Source organism: Thunnus albacares, chromosome 9 (assembly GCF_914725855.1).
Source record: "Thunnus albacares chromosome 9, fThuAlb1.1, whole genome shotgun sequence".
Lineage (NCBI taxonomy): Eukaryota > Metazoa > Chordata > Actinopteri > Scombriformes > Scombridae > Thunnus > Thunnus albacares.
This window is the reverse complement of record NC_058114.1, coordinates 8,097,068-8,118,265: the sequence shown is the minus strand read 5'-3', so window position 1 is coordinate 8,118,265 and position 21,198 is coordinate 8,097,068. Positions and strand designations below refer to the sequence as shown.

The window sequence follows — 21,198 nt, the reverse complement described above, 5'->3', positions numbered from 1 at the left end:
ATAGTTGCCAGGTTTATTGTTACATAACTGTTTTTTTTTTTAATTGATTTGTGCCTTTTTTTATTGTTGACCTCTTTTTGAATTAGTTGCTCTCTATATTTATTAAAATACAACACCAAAACAGTTATGTTTAGGCACGTGTTTTCATCTGGAGCGACACACACTCGTATGCATTCATAAGATTTTAACGGACACGAGCAGCTATCAAGAAAGGCTGTATTTTGTTTATATTCCATCAATTGTAACTTCATTTCTGCTTATCAAATCCAACGCTTATTGAAACCCTGTTAACATTATTTGACTAAAATGAAGAAAATGAAGACATTTTGAAAGCAAAATCAGCTTCGTTTTCCAGCAGCTTTTGGTGGAAAGAGAGTTTTAATGAAGAACATGGTATTTTCTGATTGTTCTGGTGTTCAGTTATCTACACTTGTAAAAGTTGTAGGTGTCACTAATGTCTTAAGTTAAGCACGTTGGAGCGCTCTCTCTTCTCCACCTCACTGTAAACATTGTCCATACACAGGTGATGTAGATAGAAACTCAAGAGGCCTACAATTCAGAACCAGTTCTTGGTACCCAACCACTGCTGTCAGATCATGTTACAGTGCTGTTTTCAGAAAACCAGTTTGTTAGCCCTACCATGCCATAAGCTAATTCTGCCCGTTCATACAACATGCTAATATTAGTTAGTATAAAATAGTTGTTATTCTCGAGATAAGTTGATTATATTGTGTTTTTCTTTCACAGCGACATACGCACAGTCATGTGAGGCGTACAAACACAAAGGCAACGCATCAGGACATTATTACATAGATGTGGACGGCAGTGGACCAATCAAACCGCAGCTCATATACTGTAACATGACAGGTAACACACACATACACACACATACTCACACATATAGGATACATAAGCACAGCATCAGGCTATCACGCTACCCAATTTGACTCTTTAAATCTGCTCAAGGCGGAGCCGTTAAATATTTTAATTTCACACAAATTGTTGATCAGATTTTTCAGTTTATAGGAATAAAAAGATAATTATTGGTTTAATTTCCCCCCTCCTCTCACATCTTCCTATTTTCACTCAGTAATAAATTAAAAAAAATATGCTAATAATTCATCTTCCCTTGTCTTTTGGTCTCTCTCTGTTTTTCCTTAACACCAGAAGACAGGGCATGGATGGTGATCCAGCACAATAACACGGAGCTGACCAGAGTGCATTCGTCGCCTGAGAGAAACCAACATTCAGCCCACTTTGACTACACATCTGAAGAGGAGCAGTTAGCTGCCATCATCAGTCAATCAGAGCACTGTGAGCAGGAACTGTCCTACCATTGCAGGAAGTCCCGCCTCCTTAACACACCAGGTAAACACACCGGGATCCTTCCTGTTGTATCAACACTGAGAGGTGATATTTTGGAAGGACGGTGAGATATCTAAGTTTTATTGTTGTTTAGCAGGAGAGAGTGCGAGATAGAGAAAAGAGACATTTAAATGGGAAATGGCAATTCTTTGCACAGCGAGCTTTTGTGCATCTGTGGGATCTATATCTGGAAGGAGTGGGAGAGGAGCGGTGTGAAGTGCTGATTTAGTTAATTTAGTAACTAATTAAAACATCGATTACGTTTCTGTTGTGCGTTTTCTCCTCCTCGTTCCCACTGCAGCAGCTAAATGTTTATCTGCACCACTCGATTTCTTAAGTAAATCATTAGCCAGCAAAAAGCAATGTACAAGGTACAAAGGAGGCACTTACGAGTTGCATTTTTACCACAAACTTGATGCTAGTCTGCTCGCCAGAGGAATCTAAACTTTGACATCTTCTTACTCGTATAAAAGGGAGAACAGAATACTTTGGTTTCAAACTGTGCAGAGGAAGGTTGCCCATCTTTTTTTGACCTGAGAGCCACCACTGTGTACACTTACAAAACTTATCACAAGGTGTGTGGGAGAGCTGCCCATTATCTGTCCAATTTTAGCCGGGTAACAGCAGTGAAACACAGTCAAGGCTGGGCAGCGGGAGTGTAAGAGTTCAATAAAGGGCAGTGACAGAAGGGTGTTGTTAAACAGATGGATGGAGAGAAGATGTTTCCAGTCATGTGCTAAAAGTGATATATCTCTAAAATCAGTTGTTGATTAAAACAGTGACAAAAGCTCTGTTGGGACACATTTCTCATTCAGCGCTCAGTTATCTATACATGTTTTGCTTTTTTCTAGTGGTTAATTGTGTGCTTGTGTGTGTGTGTGTTTCAGAGGGTGATCCGTTCAGCTGGTGGGTGGGAGGTCCGGGTCCAGGGCAGGTCCAGACGTACTGGGGCGGAGCTAAGCCAGGAAGCCAGCAGTGTGCCTGCGGCCTGCAGGACAGCTGTCTGGATCTAAACCACTACTGCAACTGTGACGCTGACTACGACCAATGGTACTGTCATTTACTAGGCTCCTGTGTCCTTCCATTCATATCCATCACACACGTTTTAATGATTTACCTACAGTAGGAGGTGTATAAATGTTACAGAATCCAGTATCATGAAAAACACCTCCCAATACCTGTATGTTTTATAAGAATTTACAATCTGATCTACTAATCCACATTATAAAGAAAGCACTAAAATGCAGGACACCTTTGAGTGCACTTACGTGAAGGAATCTTATCAAATGCAAGAAGAGAAGCTATGTTCAGGTTGTCATGTTTTAAATTTGGTTGTTAGTTTACCTACTTAATTGCATTTGCATCTGTGTAAGTGAATATGATTTGGGCGTGATGACTGATTAGGCCGAGTTGGAGCAGGTCTGTTCCAGTCTGGGTCAGTTGGTGTTGACAGTCGGCAGATAACTGGTAAGTTAATAAAACAAGGGGAAAACGGCGAGCAGAAAAGTTTGTGGTGTGGGAGTGCTCGAGACAACTGAAATAGAGGAAAAGCCGATTGAGCTGTAAAGAGAATGAATGTCTCTTCAACATAAAATCAAAGACCTACACGGCCGACCGGAACTTGAAGTTGGCTTCGTTTTACAGAGTTCACACACTGTTAATTCCCTCTGTGGGCTATACAGTCCACCTCTCCATCCAGTATCTCACCCAAACTCTGCAGTTCTTTTTCTTTCTTTTTTTTTTAACCTTCTCAGCACAAGTTGCACTGCATATAAACAGTACAAGTGGCTGGTTGCTGTCCATGTTTGTTTTCGGTACATGAACACGTGATAATTGCGTTTATGGCGGGATTGTTGTCAACCGTCAGAACTCAAATAATTTCTGAGCAGTCATTCGGTGTGTTGTCTGTGTGCATGCTCCTTCCTGACTGTCAAAGAGTCTAAAAAATCGGTGCCAATTGGTGGAAAAATCTTTATTTGTAGTCTGTCCAGTCTTGCTGGTCTTCAGGTATGCCCCAAGCTTAACTGGGAACGTCTTGTGAAGAGTAAATATTGTCTCTGTGCTAACCTGCTGTTCAATATACTTCAATCAATGTATAACCAAAACTATGTCTGATTTGAACTGACACCAGCCATCCAATCAGACACAAGCACGAACATTGTTCATCATTTAAATCACACTGGTGAAACTGCAATTTCTTTCAAATGTATTCATTGTTCAACTTTGACTTCTATAAAATATTATTTAAAAAAAACCTTGAAAGGAAATATGTCATTAAAGACAGATTTAGACATGGTTAAGACTTTAAAAAGACACCTATTGTTTCTGACACTCTTCAGTAAAATGATTAATTGAAATTTGCATTTTGGATCCAGTCTTGAGTCATTAATTAGTTGGTGTTTACCATCACATCCTAACTTACCGGACAGAATGAGACATTGGGTACAAATCCCAAGATATTTAAACATCCCACTTCACGTTTGATCCAATCCTGTATTTAAATCCTTTTATCCATGCTGTCAGCAATTCTGTATTTAGGTCACCTTCCCCAATCCTGAGACCAATTCTGCTGGTAGACCCATTTTCCTGTATTTTAACCAATCCCACTTCTGTCTGCATAGCCAAAGGTCCTTTTTTCTATTATCTCCCTTCTCAAATCAGTGCGACTCTATTTTTATAGATTTTCTCCTGCCGTCAATATCTCATCAGATTCAGCAGCGCTGTATGTGCCTACAGTCCTAGATTTATTCTTTGACAAAAAAATTCCCAGGAACACAGCTGGAAACACCGCAGAGCTGCGTGTGTGTGAGTGTATGTGTGTGTTGAATGTGGAGATGAATCACTCAGTCTTCGTTCCTTCGGAAAATGGTTCCATGAACACACCGGCTCAGACATGTCGTGTCAGCTGAATTGCTTCTCTTCATTTGAACATCTACCTGTAAAACTCAGAGAACAAATGAACACAGTCGAGAGATGGAGTGTTAGTAATCTAAATACAGTTTGTCCCACTTTTTCAAACACACTTCAGGTGGGCGCAAGTTTTACACTATTCAACTTTTTAATGTTGATGTCTTTTTCCTCCTTCTTTTTTTTTCTTCTCCTCCTCGTCCTCTTCTACACTGCCTCCTTTTTCTTTTTTTCCCCACATCTCTCTTGTGGTCCTCCTCCTCCTCCTCCTCCTCCCTTGTTCTCACTCTCCTCCTCCTTCCTTGTTCTTCACGGTCTGCCTGCTCCTTCTCATTTTTCTTCCTCATGTCCCCCCTCCTCTTCATACTTCTTCTCATCCTCCTCTTTGTTCTACCTCTTCTTCTTCTTCTTTCTCTCCTCGTCCAGGGCTAATGATTCGGGCCTGCTCACCCATAAGGAGACACTCCCGGTCAGGTCTCTGGTGCTGGGTGACATCCAGCGTCCGGGGTCGGAGGCTGCCTACAGAGTGGGACCCCTCCGTTGTCATGGAGACAGTAAGTCTATTTAAGCTGCCTGGTTATTGCTTTACACAATGCTGGTGTCAATGTTGACATGTAATGAGAGCTAACTTTTGATATTATACATGTTGAGCGTTTTGTAATGGAATTCAAACAGTTTTTATGCAACTGTACAGTGACCTGAAACCTGTATTCAGTCTCCTTCCTGCCATGTAACTGGTCAATGGAAAAACAGGCTGCAGCCAGTTATCTAATTAGCAGACCAATAGCTAAAATATAACTCCCTTTATGCTCTCTAATAGCAACTTCTAATGAAAAGATACATAATTATCTAATCTAAGTGATATATTTTACCTTTTTTAATTGCTTCTAATTTCAGCCTTCAGTTTAACGAGTAAATAAATAAATGCCCTGTGAGATAAATCAACCTAAATGAGATAGCGTAGATGGAGTTATGCCTTCGTCCTTAGCTAATTAGCTGAACAGTTGGTTCATTTGTTTGCTACATGATGTTCATTATGCAGCCATCATAATGAGTTCCCATTTAACAAGCTTTGTTCCAGAGTAATATATCCAGCTTTCGAAAAAGAGATTTACATCTTTTTATATTGGGGAACAATAAAACAAGGACGTTTTAGGACATGTTCTAAGAATATGAAGCATTAGTTAAGTTAGGCCTTTGTTTGTGTCACAGAGAACTTCTGGAACGCTGCGTTTTTTGACAAGGCGACGTCTTACCTTCACTTCCCCACCTTTCACGGAGAGCTGAATGCAGACATCTCCTTTCTGTTTAAAACAACATCTTCCTCTGGGGTCTTCCTGGAAAATCTGGGCATTAAGGATTTCATCCGGATCGAACTCAGCTGTAAGTGAGAGCTCAATTGTTTGTTGACGTTTTTTTGTTTGTTGTAAGAAGCGTACAGGTGATCTGTGGGAGCTAAAGCGTAATCTCTCTCTGATAGCTCTCTTTCTCTTCTCACACACACACACACACACACATGCATTGATACAGTAGGACAATGGTAGCCTCCTCCTTAGGGAAACCTCCGACATTGTTATGGCAGAGCACGTCTCTTATCTCGCTGCAACACTTTCACTGCTGTTATTGTGACAGTCTGTGTTGAGATGGCTCTGTATCATTATTACTTCTGTTAACATGACTGTACCCGGCGGCCAGTGAGCAGTTTCTAAATTAAGTTATGCCTCTGGGTTTTTCTATCAAATGGCTCCACAATCCCACAGCGGTGCAGCGTCTCTCTCCACAGGAATGATGTTTTCTTCACACACAGATGTCACCACTCTGCTAACTGCTACCCCCTAAATGTGGAGCGCAGACATGCTGGCAGCGTGATGATGGATGAAAGGACATGTGGCCTTCGGCTCACCTCTCTTTAAGTTTTTAACCTAATGGAGCTGTGTAAATGTTGTGAAGATTAATGACTAGAGCACGCTAACCCAGATTAGTTTCAGCCTCACTGGGATAGCACGTACTCACAATGCAATGTCCATCCGTCTATGTGTGTGATGTATCAACAAGGTGGAAAAAGTGAGCCACAGCTACAGTATGTTAGTGGCTTGGTGAGGCTCACAATGACAAAAGTATAATGTTTAGCATGTTACTCGTCAGTTTAACGTTATAGCATGCTAAAATAAAATGCCTCAATGATGGTGCTTGATGAGAAGTTAAGGGTTCACGAAAGTTTTTAGAAATCATCCTACAGGGGGACATGAATGTTTGTCCCAAATTTTGTGGCAATCCATCCAAAAGCTGTTAAGACATCTCACTCACAACCACAAATTTCAAGCTAAAAGTGGCACTAAAGGAAAATTCTTTATGTAGCCTAGAAAACCAGCACCGGATGTCAATCTGTTTTTAAATGTCCCACACACTGTCTGAGGCTCTAAAAATGTTCTATATAACAATGGTTAACTTGACAAAAGCGATGCAACAAACGTCTCCAACCAGATTCAAACCAGGGACGTTGAGGTTCATGGTCAGCATCTTAACCTCTAAGTCAAACGGGTGTCTTGATTTTTAGAAGAGTAAAAAAGCAACTGCAGTATGTGTTGTTTGTTTGCCGACAGCGCAGAGCTGGACTGAAGACAGACATGGTTGATGCCACACAACTGTACGATGTTTTGTGAATGGTGTTTCAGCAGCTCTGACACAAAGAGTTGGACCCTGAGCTGGTCTTTGAATCATCTCAGATTTGCGTCCAGCTGTCTGTTCATCTTGCCAACAGATGGACGGGTGAGAGGAAGTCACTTCACGCTTTTGCCAACATATGATGATGGAGTAACATGACTAATGGGTTCATTGAGAGACAGCTCAGACTGGAGCCAAAGTGGGGAAAAATGCTTCTACAATGAACAATGTAACTGAAAAAGGATCCTGTATGTTTTATCTAAATGTGTCATATTTTTAAATTATTAGTATTTCTTGGAAAAAAGATTTCTTGCAGGTAAAATTTTATTCTTAGAGCTCCTGTTGTTAAGTTTGTCAGGATATCTCTTAAACAAAGAGAAAGACTGTAACCACTAGAACTCCTCCTACACCCCCGTAGGTAACTATAGGAGGAGGTCTATAGGAATAATGGACTCTTCAGACTTCTGCCATAGATTCCAAAGTGACATATGTAAAATCTTGCAAATACAAATCATTTTAATCATTTGTAAATATGCAAATGCAAGTTTAAGAGTGTCAGAATCATCGCAGGGCCATGACGGATTGTTTAAAGTCTGTTTCTCTCTGCATAGATGGAGCTGCAGCATCTTTGGCGGTGACACAAGGGATTTACAATGTCTCCCTCATCAGAGAACACAATTATCTTAGTGTCAGGGAGGGTTTGTTAATCAGCTCATTAGAATCCGGCAGGAACAAGTCAAACTCACTCTGCTGGTGTGACAGTCAACCAGTCGTCCAAACGCTACACAGTCTGAGGACACTACCATCTCTTTCTCTCTTTTACATGTTTTCTCACTCTGCATTGTGTGATCTCACTGTTCTGCCCATTTCCCTTCCTGTCCAGCCTCCTTTGAGGTGCTCTTCTCTTTCGATGTGGGGAACGGGCCACTGGAGGTGAGAGTGATGACGAGCGTCCCGCTGAACGACAACCGGTGGCACAGTGTGCGAGCCGAGCGAAACGTGAAGGAGGCATCGCTTCGTGTCGACGAGTTCCCTGCCGCCACACAGGAGGCTCCTTCTGATGGACACATTCATCTGCAGCTCAACAGCCAGTTGTTCATAGGTGAGAAGCAAAAGTGTTTGTTTTCAAAATGCCTTCGAAATGTAAGATGAGGAAAATTCAAAGTGAGAGCATTTTCAAAGAAGTAGATTTAGGATTTGGGTTTAAGGAGTGAGGGTTATAGAAAGAACGATGGTGTTTGAACATTTACCTCATTAGCAGCTGAGTGCTGGTGATAATTGCTCCCAGGTCTTATCTACTCTTATCTTATACTGTGACTCCAGCAACACAGACACACTGTACTTACTGTAAAAGCATGCAAATGTGTCCACAAGCACACACAAAGATCTACTGTGGCAAAAAAAAATTAACGAGTGGAGGGAACTACAGTAGAAGATTTCAGTCTTTTTGTCTCACTGGATCATCTTGAAGTACACAGCCACTCAGAGAAATTTAACCTCAGCAGACTTCTTCCTTTAACACAGTAAACGCTGCTGTTTCAGCCCTCTTTGCCATGCAGTTCTGTTTAGATAGCTTTGTGGGATAAAAGTTTTGCTACTTCACCACACAAATCTCACATGGGCAGCTGCTTGAGTTCAGGCAACAGTACCAGGCAGCTGCATATGTCTAATAGACTAAAGACCCCTGCAGTATATAACTGGCCTAACTGTGCATTAACAAGTGCTGATGCTTTTGGCTGTATAAAGGGGGAATAAGTCATCAGTTTTGTGCTGGAAAAAGGAGTTGCTGAGTCAAGCTTTCCAAACACTGAACAATAATTACCTTTGATAAATAACCATGTTTTTGAGTGTGCTGATACAATAGATCATGTTCTCGCTGTGTGTGTGTGTGTGTGTGTGTGTGTGTGTGTGTGTGTGTAGCCTGTAAAGCTGCACCTGTGTCTGTACGGAGCAATACTGACTTGCTGACTGGAAAATTGCATGAAAATACAGGCAAGAGCAGTGAATAAGCTCTCCTTTACCATGAAATGTCAAATTCAACACACAATGTTTCACTCTAATTTCAAGCAGCTAAAGACTGTGCAAGCGTTTCAGTGTTTCCCACAGGTTGAGAATTTACATATAGTGGTGGGTGGCATGTCGTGTGACCCAAATGCATCCAGAGACTCATGCAGTTTATAGGGGGAGAGTGTAACCCGGGTTATTTTCTGTAGCCACAATTGACAGATGTCCCCTAAACATCTAACATGCAGACTATCAGTAGATGCTACAATTTACTGATGTTCCCTAAAGGCCTCACATGCAGGCTATTGGTAGAGGCTATTGACTATATATAAATATGGACTACATGACAGCTCCCCAAAAGTGAAGCCAAAACATCTCGATCGCCCCCTAGTGGCCCTACCCCCAAGTGCTCATTTTTTTCTGATGAGTATGTTTTTAATTAGTTATTTGACGATATAAAAAGGGGGTGTGGCGTCATGATTGACAGCTGTGACAGCCGCTCTCAAACCTCCATCAGGCGGTGGGACGGCTGAGGGGGGCGTGTCCTGCGGGCCATCATCCCGCCACCTGACTCTACTGCGCAAACTCTGGCTCCAAATGACATCACACAAGCAAGGTGGCAGCTCCCTGAAATTACATATTTTGGCTTCACTTTTGCATAGCGGTAGGAAGTGAAGACGCATCGTCCATGTTTATATGCAGTCAATTGCAGATGCTAGCTAGGCGGCTGTGCACAGAGAAGCTTCTAGTCCCCACTCAGTTACTGCAACTCACAACTCAGACAGATCTTACCTACTTAGGCAGGTCTTAATCTACCTGGGCGGGCCGCCCAAGTAGAGCCTGTGAATGGGAAACACTGCATTTACGGGATGACACGTTGACTTTGGCACCTTTAAAGTTAAGGCTGATAAGGCTGGTGTTATTCTATTTCTCTTATTGTCAACAAATCCCAAGAAAAGGCCGAACCAGCAATGCTTTAGTCTGTCTCTAAATATGTTCTTGCTTCTCTACCCTCTCTGTGACACTCCAATCCAAGCATATTTGTTGCTACTGAAGATGTAAATCTCAGGTCACAGGTATATATCTTTATTTTTAAAAAAGGGGACATATAATGTTTGTGATTTTCTGTTATTCTTATACTGTTATGATGTTGGATATCTATGTTAAACATGGTCAAAGGTCCAAAACTTGAGGTGGATATATGTAAAAATGCTGCCTGCAAGTCAAAAGCCCAGGCTTCAGTCTGCTCTAAATGCTTTGTTTGCAATGTTATCTCTGACGTCAGATTGTTTGTGCATGCCCACAAACAGCCATCTGTTGGTAGTCTTTGTTGCTAAGGTTGTTCCATGGGTTGTTTGCATTGTCCGTGCACATATTTCGAATCGGATTTGGGCACAAACATGTACGCATGTATTTGAGAAGTTTATGTTTTGAGTAAAAAATGAGAAAAAGGTTTGTCAGACTCCTGAGCTGCCAGATGTTTGCCGAGGGGCAGCTTCTAGAGGCTACCCAATAAAATGGAGTGGGGTCATCGGGATGGGGGCCTTAAAGAGACAGGAGCTAAAACTGCCTTTTTCAGACAGAGGCTGAACTGAGGAGCTACATAAAGGGCGATTATAAGATAAATAAGGAGTTTTATGAACGTAAATCATGGAAAGATATTCCAGAATGTAAATTTTAGACTTGGAAATGTGTATGATACGTCCCCTTTAAGTAATTTCCTAGTGCATTTGCTGGGGACCATTTTCAGCCAAAGATAAATACACATTCGGTGCTGTAGTGAGTATTTACAACAGCCGGACGGTGTCTGTGGTATTGAATCCAAATAAACTAATACTACAGTGCCCACGTTCATCATAATGAATGAACATGTGCGACGGTGTGGCTTATTGATGTGTTTTTAATAGTTGTGGGACAACAATGGAGGAATAAACTGTATCAGGCTTTTGCTACACAGGCGTTACTTTATAGAATAAATCAATTCATTGTTGGCTTTGTTTTTTTCAATGGAATTGTTGACAATAAGAAAATGATTAAATATTATCAGACTTATCATTGACAGAATGGCTGGAAGCAGTAAGACTTTTCATTTTTGGTTTAAGAAAATAAATGCAATAAACTGTAGCTGAATGAGTTTATGCTTCTAAAATTACATCTGTTGGGTCACTTTAAGGCTCTGAGGCCTTTTATAAACTTCTAAGCAATCTCTCTGTTTTCTATTCACCTCAACTCCATCAGTTAAAACTCTCTTATCTTCACTTCATCTCTTCCACAGCTTTTCATAATTGTGTTTAACCTCTCACCGTTAACTGTCGTGTTTGAGAGGATGAAAATCCATCTTGCATTATGAGGCTTTATCTTTCTGCAAATATTGTGGACACTCGTTCGTTCGTAATCACACATTTTGAGGGGAAAATCAACAAACAACAAACAATGATGAGAGTGGAGAGATGCAGACAGATCGAGGAGAGCATTGATTGGATGCGGCCGTGTTGAGCTAATAATCCTCCCTGAACAGCTAGAAAGAAGTGAACACGAGTGGTTCTCCTTATATGGGTATGACGGTCGTTGTTGGTGTTTACTTGCTATGCTGAGGGATTCATATGCGTGAATGGAAATGTGATCAGATTATGAAATATGCTGCTGTGCGAACAGGTATTTGCCTTTTACAAATACTCATTTTACAGCAGAGGTGTCTGCTCTCTTTCTTGTTATAGAAAATGAAGAGCCATGTGTTTTAGAGATTGTTATTGTTAATTCATAATGTTAACAACATGCCCTCATATCATGTTTCACAGTACTGCAAAGACATCTATATTGCTGCAGTTTGAATAGTGCATCCATCTCATTCGTAATATATAACATTGTCCCATATAGCTTAATAACACAGGATATTCCATAGTTTGAATTAATAAGCCATAATATTGCCTTGACACAAAGTTATTCTAGTTCAACTTCATTTATTCCCTTAGGAAAAAATGAATTTTGAATACACACTGTAACACACATCCTTCTACTAGCCAAAGTTAAAGTGATACTCCTATGAATAAGTCAATGTATTGTTACAGTGTCTGTGTTGGCTGATATGAATATAACATGTGCTCATGTCCTCTTGCTTAGTTTGTTATGTCACATTAGGAAATATATAATTTGATACTGATGTCTTGCTTTTTATGAAATATTAGACCCTCACACTATGAGGTGAAAATCTGAAGCTGCTTAAATGTCTGAACTCCTCACTGCCACACAGGCCTTTTCTTCTGAATCCCTGAGTGCTTTTTCTCTGGCAGTTCCTGTTCTTTGCTTTGCTCCCTCAGTCAGAGGAGATGTCCCCCAGGAGTCTGTCATTGGCCTTTTAGCCAGAGTGCACTAAGGATTTCGTCTTTCTTTGCAGTCATAACCGGCAATTTTCAGAATCTAGACATAAAAGTCTTTGTCAAAAGCATCATCAAAGAAGTTTACTGTGCATGTGTTTCATTCAGTGCAGTCAAACTTTTCCTTATTGAGGAGTTTAGAGAATGCTTAATTGAATTTCCCACTCTGAGTGCTCCTAATGTGTCGTCTGTACAGAAGGAGACTAGAGTCACACAGAGGTTAGTGAGTTAGTGGTATGAAAAAGCTACTCTGCCTGAACATTTGATGCTTTTCCAGAGTCAAACTATGAGAGTAATACCCTGCCAATTCCAATCTGCGAGAACAATAACAACTGTCAAGCATAAATATAAAATAAGATGTTGCCAGCTTGGAACTCCGAGAGAAATATCATTTTGCCAAGTTTAAACTCTTTGAACAGTGTGAGGTTGCTATATTAGAATGTTAATTGTCAGATGAAAGGAGGAAGAGATTCTTCCTGTCGCCAGTTAGTGGAAAGGATGAATATCACACACCCCACCAGATGGCTCATCAGCCAAGCAGTTAGCCAATCAACAGCCAGCGCAATGCAAGGCAATGTCATTTTTGGAGTGTCCTGTAGGTCAGACATGGCCAAGATACAAATGTACAAATGAAAATACAGACTTAGTCATGTAGAGACAGAGTTAGAGTAAGAGTGTGACATACTAAGAGAAAGCTAACAGCAGTGTATTATGTGTATGTGTGTGTGTTTTGTTTTTTTGGCAGGAGGCACAGCGTCCAGGCAGAAAGGCTTTCTGGGCTGTATTCGCTCTCTGCAGCTGAACGGTGTCACTCTGGACCTGGAGGAAAGGGCGAGGATCACCCCCGGGGTCCGACCTGGATGCCCGGGCCACTGCAGCAGCTACGGCTCGCTCTGCCAGAACCAGGGTCGCTGTGTGGAGAGAGCCAATGGTTTTTCCTGCGACTGTGGCCAGTCAGCCTACACTGGAGCCTTCTGTCATAAAGGTACAGACATTGAAATACACACCAGAGACTTCCTGCCTGTAAATATACAGACCCAATGATTTGATTTATTGATATTCTGTGCCTGAGATAACATTAACAAGAATGTACAAGATTTTCAGTTCAGCAGACATCTCAAGAGACAACAGGCTCCTGACAAGTCAAATCATATATGACAGACAGATCAAACACTGGACGGTAAATACCTGAGGGAAACATGTTCTGGTATCATTTTTGGAATAATGAAGTCTCCCCTCTAACTCCAAATCAGTTCATTTAGCTTTACATCTCTACAATTGCCCTGACAATTTAATTTTCCCTATATAGTACATTACAGATGAATGGATAATTCAGCATGAAGCTCATTATAGGTTTGTGTCTAAGGAAGGCAGAGTGAGACACATTATATAATAAAGCTCTAGAAATTACTGAAGGGATAAAGAATGAAAAAAAAAGATTATTGCAAGTATTGTAGGTTTTAAAAATAACATTTGCTCTAAAAGACTATTTTAAATTTCATTTAATCATTTTATACCCTGTATAATATTATAGAACTCATCTGCAGCAGATAATTATGTGTCTGATACCACAATATACATTTTTAAACATGTCTATATTAATTCATAGTTTTTATATAACTGTATTGAATTAATGCAATAGTAACTTAATTTAGCTCTCTGCTTATTTTCTTTATTACTCAACAGCGAGTTTATAATATTTCGCTCATATCAGTATAATATTATAGTGTTGTTACTGTTTTATTTGAACAGCAGCCTATTCTATTGCTTTTTATTGCATTTTATTTTGCCAGCTCAGTCTGGGCATCCTATCCAGAGGCTCTCCAAATAAAGAGGAAGATATTTGTTTGCCAGTTTGAAATGACAGTCAGTGATGCATTAGTCAATCTCACAGTGGAATAAACCACATACATCATCAGTGCCATACTCATTGCAATGATATGTGAAGGTCCTGCGCAAAAATGTAACTTCTGAAAAATAATATGATTTTATTCTTCTCACCATCTCATGTTTTTTTATTCAACTAATGAGGTGACGGATGTCGAGTCAATGAGTGACGATGATGATGTCATTAGACATGTGATATTTGTGGATGTGGCCTTTTTGAATCATATATATATATATATATATATATATTATATATGGTTAATCAAACCCCTTGATGCTGTGTATTACAGTTCTCTTAGACTTATTACAGGTGACAGTTTTAGAAACTTTCATTGTATCATTTATGAGAAGGTAGAGTGGAAATCACTTACCAATCGAAGGGAACAACACTGTCTTGTTTTTATTCATAAACCCGTACTAAATAAGCTACCATTTTATTTATCATCACTTTTAAGACTTAGTTAATATGGGATACTCGTTCACAAGAGTGCATTACCTTGGATATTCCATATATGAACATAGAACTGGGAAAAAATGCATTCACCTACTGTGCTCCTCATAGGTGGATTAAGCTTCAGGACTCCATTAAATTAGACATTTTTTTTATCCCTAGAACATTTTAAGATTCTGTTGAACAATATTTTACTTAATGAACGTTCTTATATTTTTTAATCTTGACTGCAATGTAATCTACTTATTTCACTGTCTTCTTTGTGTTTTTTGTATTTTGTAAGTCATTTGTTATGCATTTGTGTTGTATATATGCTTTGTATAGGATTGTTGATTTTACATTTTTACAATTTTCGTTATATAGTTGTTTTGGTTGTGCATTTGCAAGGCACTGTTGAAAATTAGAGCCTTGCTTCCTGCTAAAATAAAGGCTATCTATCTATCTATCTATCTATCGAAAGACAAAAGAATGTTATGAAATTCTTTATGATACAGGATTCAAGAACGTTATGCAGCGAGTATATCTGAGAACCGAGCCAGAGTCAAGTACAGTCTGCCAAAGACCATTACTATCCTCTACAGACCACTATGACCCTCACAAGTACAGTCTACTACAGACAACTGCAGTACCAACAAACATCTACTGCTTCACTTCTGGACATCGTCTTTGTTAGAGCCATGAACAGAAGAAACAACCCTGGACGCCAGGTGAGATTGGCCAACACTGCACCTGAGCACCATCCAAATCATCACAAACCACAAGCTGGAAGGTCTCCCTGCCATGACCGCGGCCATCTGTGACATTCCCTTGCAGATGAACACAGGGTGATTGCAGACTGGATCCAGTGACACAAATCTGTGAAGCCCATCCTGGCCAGTGCACAGACTGAAAAATTTAGTTTTAGCCACAAGTTACACAACTGCAAAGTGACAGTGAACAGGCTGAAGGGAGATCTAGAGACCAAAGACAGGGAGTTCACAGAGGAACTCTCCAAAATAAGACCCTGTAAACCAACAAAATGGAGAACTTCTGCAAGGAGAAGTGCATCTACAACACAATGAAAGGCAGAGAAAGTAGCTGCGTCCAAGCTGAAACAGGAGACACTGCAGATTCAGGATAAGTGGCTTGAAAAGCTGAAGCAGTTGAAAGAGCAGCTCAGCCAGAGAGACGCTGAAATCCTGACGCTCAGGAAGGAGAAGGAGGATTTCTTTGAGAGGCTAATGGAGACCGCCAACCAGCTGAGCAGCAAAGACACTAAACTTCTCCAGACCAGACTGGAGAAGCTGAAAAAAGTGCTTGCTGAAAGAGAAGATAGCTGAGAGGCCAGATTCAAACAGACTGAGGAGAAGAAGAAACTCCAGGAACTCTCTTTGAAGGAGGAGGATCTCTTCGAGAGGCTGAAAGAGACCTCCAACCAGCTCAGCAGCAGATAGACCAAACTTCTCCAGAACCAGAAAATTTGGCAGACCAAGTGCGACGCTCTGGAGGAGAAACTCCCAAAGGAGCTGACCGAGAGAGAAGAGAGCTTAGAGGCCAGGGTTAAACAGATGAAGGAGGACAAAAACACACTTGAGTAACTCCAGTGTCTTCTTTTTTCTCAGAAAAAGAACACAATGAAGAAGAAGAGACGTTTCTGGTCTCACAAGAAAAAGGCGAAGACTGAAACCGGTCTGGACGAAGCTGGACAGACAGGAGAAAACAGAAATGAAAAAAAGAAGAGATGATAAAAAAAAAAACAGAAAGAAAAAGTGAAGACTGGGGATAAAAAAGGTTTTTGGAGCTGGATGCACAAGAAAAAGAAGGAGGAAGCTGCTGGTTGTTCAGCACAGGCCGGACAGCTCTCCCTCCAAATTATTTACTATCCAAATTATTGTGCCTTATGTTGGTTCTGGATGGCTACAATATATATATATATTTTTTAAAATTTGCCACTAGGCGTGTGACACCTATTCGGCAGTTGAGCCATGTGAAGGAAAAACTAGCTATCCTACATGCTAAAAAACTTTATTGCATTGTAAGAAGGAACATACTATTATGTCCTCATGTGTTTTACTGAAACCTAGTTGAATCAAAACATCTCTGATTCCTGTGTGGAACTACCTGGCTTCACTCTGGGATGGACAGTACGGATGGACAGAGACACTAAAGCTAGTGGAAAGAAGAAAGGAGGAGGACTGGCTTTATTTGTGAATCAGAGATGGTGTAGTCCTTCGCATATTACTGTCAAGGAGAAGATGTGCTGTCCAAATATTGAATTATTGGCAGTTGGTATGAGACCATACTATGTACCAAGAGAATTCAGTCATATCATAACAATACTTGTGTACATACATGTACATTCCTCCCAAGACAACTGCTGAAGTTCTATGTGAAGTTCTCCATGAAACTGGTGCCAGGATACAGACTAAACATCCTGAGGCACTTCTGGAGATTTCAACCATGTGAAACTGTCTTCCCACCTGACTGGATTTACACAGTTTGTTAATTGTCCTACCAGAGAAAGTAAAACACTTGATCTGCTATATGCCAATGTCAAAGAAGCTTACAGAGCTACTGCCTTACCACCACTGGGCCGGTCAGATCACAACCTGGTTTTTCTGCAGACCTGCTACAATCCTCATGTGCTGAGTCAGCCTACAACTACCCTCACAGTCAGGAAATGGACACCTGAGGCTAGTGAAGCTCTAAGGGACTGCTTTGAATGCACAGATAGGAATGTGCTGCTGGAAACAGACAGGAACAGTATGGACACTGACAGTCAAGTTGATTGTTTTACTGAGTATATCAACTTCTGTAGAGATACAGTCATACCTACAAAGACTGTACAATGTTTCCCCAATAACAAACCCTGGATCACAAGTGACATAAAAGCAATCCTCAACCAGAAATAGGAAGCTTTTAGAGACGGTAACAAAGAACAGCTCAAACAAGTGCAACATGAGTTGAAGAGGAGATTGAAGATGGCAAAGGTGGAATACAAAAAGAGAATTGAAAGAAATTTACAACACAGCAACATCCGGGAGTTGTGGAGAGGAATCTCTGGCTACAACAAAAAGAAAAGACAGCCAATAGTGGGTGTCTGCTTAAAGACTGTGCTGCCCAATAGTGTCAACCTCTCCAGAAGATCTTCAACCTGAGTCTACAGTTGGGGCGGGTCCCAGCTCTGTGGAAAATATCTTGTATTGTACCGGTACCAAAAATAAAATGTCTGGCTGAACTAAACGACTACAGACCGGTGGCCCTTACATTGCACATCATGAAAACCCTGGAGCGTCTGCTTCTACGCCTACTGAGGCTTGAGGTCAAAGACAAATCCGATCCCCTGCAGTTTGCATACAAAGAACACATTGGAGTGGATGATGCTGTCCTTTACATGCTCCATCGTGCCCTCTCTCATCTGGAGGAATCAGGCACTTATGTAAGAATCATGTTCTTTGATTTTTCAAGTGCATTCAACTCCATCCAACCCATCATACTCAAAGACAAGCTCAGAGAGATGGGAGTGGATCCCTCCTTTGTTTCCCAGATCACTGATTACCTGACAGAAAGGCCACAGTTTGTCAGGTTGGGGAACTGTGTTTCTGGGACAGTAATGAGTAGCACAGGGGCTCCACAGGGGACTGTACTGGCTCCATTCCTGTTCACATTGTATATCTCGGACTTCAAATACAACTCTGAGTCCTGCCACATCCAGAAATACTCGGATGACACTGCTATTGTGGCGTGTATCAGGAATGGACAGGAATCCGAATACAGGGATCTAATAACAACCTTCAGTGACTGGAGTCGAAAAAAACGCGTTCAACTGAACACCTCAAAAACAAAGGAAATGATTGTGGATTTCCGCAGGTCTAAGCCCCTCTGGAGCCAGTGAAAATCTGTGGGGTGGACATTGAAGTGATGCACACCTACAAATATCTAGGGGTCCTTGTGGATGACAAGCTGGACTGGTCCCCTAACCGACGCCCCCTACAGGAAGGGGGGGCCGAGCCGCCTGTTCTTTCTGCGGACACTGAGGTCCTTCGATGTGTGTGTGGAAATGATGACCATGTTCTACCACACGGTGGTGGCCAGGGCACTCTTTTTTGCTGCAGTGTGCTGGGGAGGCAGCCTTACAGACAAAAACACCAAGCGATTAGACAAGCTGGTCAAAAAAGCGGGCTCAGTGCTAGGCAGGAGATTGTACCTGCTAAGATCTGTGGTGGAGAGAGGCACACTGAACAAACTGAAAGCTATAATGGACAATAGCAGACACCCTCTCCACAGCCTCCTGGAGCAACAGAGGAGTAGGTGCAGCAGTCGGCTCTTCTCATTGTGCTGTAGAACGGAGCGATTCAGGAGATCCTTCGTCCCCACAGCAATAAGACTGTTCAATTCCTCTTGAATTGACTTGATAGTTTTTTGTTTTTATATTTTGACGAGCTCTTCACAATTTGAAATTCCCTTCGGGGATCAATAAAGTAATATCTATCTATCTATCCATCTATCTATCTATTACTATTGTCAGAGTATGGCAGTCGGTAGAGGACACGTTATAAGCGGGGAAATTGAAAATAGATGGACAACTTCAGGCTTTAGCCTGTTGGTCCAGCGAACCATTAGCTTGCCTGACTCAAAGGTCTTCTCCCTAATGTAATCGTCCTCCAAAAAATGTTTACTGCAACCCCTGCAGTCAGTTCTGCCAGTTCTCGTCAGTGCCACTAGCCAGGGCACCAGGTTGTTCTCTGTTTCAGTGGCAGTTTATGAAAATGGACTGTTTTGTCCTTGACTTTAACCTGATAAAACTTATTCGTACACCCAGGAGTAATACAGTAGTGGCCTCCCTTTTGTCTTGTCCTGTGGCTCCCTAGTCACCATCTTTCACTGTCTCTGCCATTCACTGTCTATATTTCTCTGTCTTTCACTATCTCTACCGTTGTGTCTGTGGAACTCAGCCAAGCCATCCAACCCTGTGATGTCACTGGTTATAGAATTATAGTAACACAAAAATATTCTGTGCTCCTCTTTAATTGAACTCATGGTATCTAAAGACATTTTAACGGTGGGGAATGACAGGATATGATCTGTAATAGACACAGACATTCAACAAGCCAAAGCCGAAATTCAGGAATATTAACAGGTGTTCATGTTTCAGATATAAACACATATTGATATCATTCAGTGTGACTTCTTCTGCCCTCACTATGCATGTAGGTGCAGAGCTCTGCAGTGAGCTAATCAATAATGGTTGAAGACAGCAGGTTGAGGTTTTTACTGGAAGCAATTGTGAAATTATGAAAACAGTATCAGACAACAAATTTAATGATGGTGATTACAAATCAGAATCATTAAGTCTTCACAGGAAGCAGCTACATGCATACATACATACGTCATGGCTGCATTACAAACGAACTGCTGTCACAACCTCATCTCACAGAAATACGTGAAATGACCACATTACGTGGTATTGGCACGTAATGTGTTAAAATTAAGAAAATACATCTGAAAAATATATACATATATCATCATTGCAGTGATGTTGTTGTTTGTTTTGAATATTAAGTTTTAATATTTTTTCAGGCAAGAAAGTTACCATGTAGATTCCCAATATGTGTTCAGTTTATCCAAATAACACCTGTTTGTAAATCTGCTTCAATGTTTTTGGAGATGTGAGGCTGGGTGAGACGGGCTGTCTTCATCCCAGGGAGAACGTGATCCGATGAACTGATCTGTGCAGCTCTTTGGTGATTTACTGCTATGTCTAATGTCTCCGTAGCAATTTGATAAATGATAGAATTCCTTTTGGAAGATAAATGTTGGTCTCACAGATGAAATCAGCAATTGTAGCTGCCACGTTAGTTTGTCTGAATGTGAAGTGAAGCTTTATGTTTTTACTGTACCAGACCAACAGCGCTGCTTCTGGGGCTCTATATGTACTATAGATATCACCACATTTCAATAAATACAGATGTATAAACAGATCAGTTGATATTAAATTGCGTTTTTATTAAGCATCCTCATCATTACAAACATGATTTGGATAAACTGACCACATATTGGGAATCTACACGGTAACTTTCTTGCCTGAAAAATGATTAAAACTTACTAAAGTGCAGCAGGTGCACTGTTCTTCATGCTCTGGGAAGAAACGCTGGTCTGTTGTGCTGGCTCTCTGTATATACACTTATCTTGTGCACACGTGAGAATGAATTGTATCCTGTGTGCACAAAATAGCGTTACAGGCACGATGTAGTAAAACATGGCCATGTCCCCTTAGGGGCTCCGTATGTTGGAGTTCTAGTATTCAAGCAATTTCAAATCATATAAAACTGAATTATATGTAAATTCACAATAAAGCAAAAAGTCACGTTAACCACAGGTGAGCATTGTCATCATATCATATTTAACAAATAAATGTATGGGAAACCCTGATATTAGAATAAAGTTAGTAACAAGTTAGTAACTCTAAGTAACTAGAAAACAACATTAACCACCGCCCATTGCATGATGTTGTTGAATCAGGGCATTGGTTTATCTACCATGACCAAGTATCCTAATTGACTTTCC

At 40.8% G+C, this 21,198-nt stretch overlaps 1 protein-coding gene across 2 annotated transcripts in view; it reads left to right on the top strand.

Moving 5' to 3' along the window:
* The window catches only part of LOC122988730 (contactin-associated protein-like 5), a 76,349-nt gene that overhangs the window by 36,671 nt on the left and 18,480 nt on the right, over nt 1-21,198 (top strand). For both annotated transcript variants that reach the window (XM_044361294.1, XM_044361295.1), the window contains 7 exons: nt 748-867; nt 1,168-1,368; nt 2,253-2,415; nt 4,699-4,826; nt 5,485-5,655; nt 7,820-8,038; nt 13,060-13,299. In XM_044361294.1, the coding sequence (XP_044217229.1) occupies nt 748-867; nt 1,168-1,368; nt 2,253-2,415; nt 4,699-4,826; nt 5,485-5,655; nt 7,820-8,038; nt 13,060-13,299 (1,242 nt within the window). The remainder of the gene's footprint in view (nt 1-747; nt 868-1,167; nt 1,369-2,252; nt 2,416-4,698; nt 4,827-5,484; nt 5,656-7,819; nt 8,039-13,059; nt 13,300-21,198) is intronic.